This window comes from Pyrus communis, chromosome 15, assembly GCF_041283825.1.
Source record: "Pyrus communis isolate YQ-2024b chromosome 15, ASM4128382v1, whole genome shotgun sequence".
NCBI classification, from domain to species: Eukaryota; Viridiplantae; Streptophyta; class Magnoliopsida; order Rosales; family Rosaceae; genus Pyrus; species Pyrus communis.
Window position 1 is genome coordinate 1,147,603 of NC_142579.1, and position 3,701 is coordinate 1,151,303.

The following is a 3,701-nucleotide window of genomic DNA, read 5'->3' on the forward strand; positions in this document are numbered from 1 at the left end:
TTTTTTCTTCTTCTTCTTCAAAGAAAAAAAAAAAAAAGATAATAATACAAGCGAATTACCAATTTTAACTTAATTACACTAGCACCCGGAAGGAACGGGAAGGGAAAAAATTTAAACCCAAGACAAGTTGAAAATGAAGGCCCGTCATAATTAGGCGATACACACACAAGGCATTGGCATATATTAGGAAAAATCCTGAATTCAAATTTAAAACTTTGACCATTCTTCCACATAAGCAGACTTTTCATTTTAGTGGTGATTAGTCAGATGATAGTTTCAGTTATTTTCTATATTTTTCTTATCGATTTCACCTTTCTCAACAATTATGCATAATCAAACACGAACTGGTGGTTTAGTGATAAATGACGAATTACAAGGTTTTTTTAAAAAACTAAAAATTGGAGGTTTCAAGTTCGAAACTCGAAGACTTGTGGTCAGGGGAGGCTGAAATGCTTCTGTGAGTCTCCACAGCCCCCAAAAGAAATGGATAACCGTGACTTGCCACCAATTGTCTCCCTTAAAAAAAAAAAATAATAATTATGCATAACCACCATATGCATAAAGAGGTCAAGAGCTTATGAAGTCATTTAAATCTCTAATCCTTGTGAAGTCATTCTAAACGATAAAGAGGTCAAGAGATTCGTGGCAATCTAACTGCTTGACCTTCTATATTAGCTTAACTTAATTAGCATTTAACAAATGTTTCTCTCTTGTTGTTATGATAATTATAATTTCAGAACTAAACCAATCATTAGTGATGAGCTCAATTTCAATCAATTCAGTTTTTTTGTCAAGATGAAAATCAAACCGATATATTACTATTCATTTCGATTTAGTTCAGTTTGCTTCAGTTTTCTTTTCTCTATTCGGTTTGACTTTGATTCGATTTTTTCTGGTTCGGTTTTTTTTAATTGATTTGGTGCTGAGGAATTAAAACCCTTAAAAAATCTTTTAACATAAAATTACATGCATTTTGTAATTTTATCATCACCTAAAATAAATAGATGTGTGCACAGAAACCACAGTCAAAACTCAAATCAAAATACAATTTTTAAGGATCAAGGCAGCCACAATGGCAACCATTGAAGGACTGCGACAGTGATCGAAGCCAATCCTACCAAATCTTCCAGCTAAGTAAGCGAGGGCGGAAGCAGCACCATTAAGGACTGCGATCTCGATCTCTGTCTCTATCTCTATCTCGGTCTCGGTCTCGGTCTCGGTCTCGGTCTCTATCTCGGTCTCGGTCAGGATTGGTGGTGGTTGCGGGTGGTGCGGCGTCAGAGGAACGACACGGGTGGGAGAGACTGAAGAGGGGAAGGTGCTGGTGGCCCTTTTGATCCTCGGTTTGTTCTTGATGGCGTTGGAGGGCTAATTGCGGGCAAGTGAGGACACGAGCAGATCGAAAATCGAAACAAACCGAACCGGATTGATTGACACGTAACTCTATTCCAACCGGGTACTTCGCCACATTCAGGCAGGAGCTATCTAAAACTTGGAACGAAATCTCTTCAACAATCTTTTGAATAAATTTAGATTCATGCCTACAAGTTTAAAGGCATAAAAAAGAAATTTATTATAATTAGATAAATGACATTTAGCTATGTGTTGATAAACTTCATAGGTCGAACATAGTCCACCATCAACATTATGATATTGTCTCAATTTTATCTCATATTACTAGGTGTTAGATTTTATTACAAAAATCTCGTTGATATTAGGTGTTGAAACTTCCATATATTAATAGCACATTATTTTGTCATATGATTACGATGGATTTGAAATCCTATTCTCCAACATGTGTTTGATTCACATTCTAATAATGAATACAACTGAAACAAGTGTTCCTGTAATAAATGTGAGGGAATAATATTGAAATATTATAAATGTTAAGGACAATCTTTTAAAAGTGGGATTTTCGATGGACTATCTGCCATCTCATATTTTTTACACAATATTTTATAATGTTAGTATAAGAATTAACGATTTACCGTGAGGTGTCAGAGAGCTCGTGGAGAGTCCCACTTTGAAGGAGTCTTTAGCATTTCACATATATTATATATTCATGTTAAGATTTTTAACCAAGATAGTCCCTTAAATCGTCATAACTCTTCATTTTGGTCACTGAAAATTAAAATCGATAAAAGTGGTCCTTGAGATTGTCACTGTGAATCATTTGGTTCTTCCGTGAGAAATATCCGTTAAATTGAAAAAACCACCAGTTCAAGTGGAGGGATTGATTTGATAAAAATACCATCAATTCAATAGAGATTTTTCACAAAAGAACAAAAAGTGATTGACAGTAGAGAATATTAGAGATTACTTCTATTGATTTTAAATCTCAAGGAACAAGTAAATAGTTATGTCAGTCTCAGAAGAAATCATTTTGGCTAAAAACCCTGATATGCTTGTGAATTGAAGCAAATATTAAGCTTATTTTACATTTGAATGGTAGGTTTGCAAGCATTTGGAGTCAGAAAAATACCCGTCCACCAGGAATGACCACCCAGACAAATTTGCTGCTTTTGTAAGAGTTTCTCTCCATCTCAACACCTTGTCCATGTTATCTTTGAACTTGCGTTCATGGTCAGCAAGTGCCTTACCGAAACTCTCTCTTTGGTTCCTCACATCCGATGGATCCACCTTGTAAAAAACTGGAAAAACCATCTGCTGCAGTTGTTCTTTACAGTGAAAGATGTGAACGAGTTCATCTAAGCACCACTTTGAGGAAGCGTAGTTTTCGGAGAAGACAACAACAGAAATCCTCGATTCCTCAATTGCTTTGAGAAGCGCTGATGATATTTCCTCTCCTCTTTTAAGCGCCTCGTTGTCTATGAAGGTTTTGATTCCCTTCTGAACCAAATTGTTGTACAGATGACCTACAAAGTTGTTGCGAGTATCCTCGCCTCTAAAACTGAGGAAGACATCATATGTCCATGAATGGGTGTCAGAAGACGACGAAGAGCTAGGAAGAGGCTTCTCCATTGGTCGTTGAATCCATGTCAAAGACTGATCATCTATCTCTTGTGTTATATTAAGGCCTCTTTTCTTGACTTGACATAGGGGAAGCAGTTTCCTTGCCATCTTCCATGTTGATCTAAAGTCAAGGAAATTATAAATAGGTGGCTAGTTCATTTTTGATTTGGCTAGTTTTTCAAAAAGACAAACTTTGACGTAGTCCTATTATGTAGTATTTGTTGGAAATTCAACTCAAAACAAGTTGGTGCTAGCCATTGTTGAAAATCAATGTCAAAGTTAGGCATGGAAAGTTAGGCAATGTTAGGTATGGTTGAATAAAAATTATTAGGTGCAATTAATGTGTTTTGTGTGGTAATAAATAATCTTAGTTTAATCATTTGGTTTGCTATAAATACCCAAGTTCTCAAGCATTGTATATCATCCCATCCGAATCCCACTTCCAATTGTGAAGAAGCTTGTAAGCTTTCTTATTCCAACAGTTTGTAAACCTTTTACATATATCAAAGTCCAAGTGTTTTGCCAAAGCTTGTTGCTTCCCTCCTTTCTCTATTTCTTTCTTTGTCCAATTTTATTTGAGAGTGCAAAGTGCAAGAGGTGTGATAGAGTTTGTAAACTTATCACCCACATATTTTGGTATTGAGTTAGTAAACTGTCAAATACCAACAATTGGTATCAGAGCCAGAATACCATTCTGGCAGGTGCAGCAGTTATGGCGTCCAACTTAG

General features: G+C 36.0%; 1 protein-coding gene across 1 annotated transcript; it reads right to left on the reverse strand.

The window, feature by feature from the left end:
- Positions 1–971: 971 nt before the first annotated feature.
- LOC137717542 (TMV resistance protein N-like) lies at positions 972–3,188 on the reverse strand. The gene is made up of 2 exons (XM_068456942.2): positions 2,483–3,188; positions 972–1,541 (listed from the first exon to the last, which is right to left on the reverse strand). The coding sequence occupies exons 1-2, from the start codon at positions 3,079–3,081 to the stop codon at positions 1,160–1,162; spliced, it is 981 nt and encodes a 326-aa protein (XP_068313043.2). The 5' UTR covers positions 3,082–3,188; the 3' UTR covers positions 972–1,159.
- Positions 3,189–3,701: the final 513 nt, after the last annotated feature.

What these genes read in the sequence shown, in the direction of transcription:
- LOC137717542 (XM_068456942.2), bottom strand. Translation starts at nt 3,081, where the DNA reads ATGGCAAGGAAACTGCTTCCCCTATGTCAAGTCAAGAAAAGAGGCCTT. An exon ending in TGGTCATTCCTGGTGGACGG is followed by an intron (nt 1,542 to 2,482) that starts GTATTTTTCTGA and finishes TTAAACTTGTAG; the next exon opens with GCATGAATCTAAATTTATTC.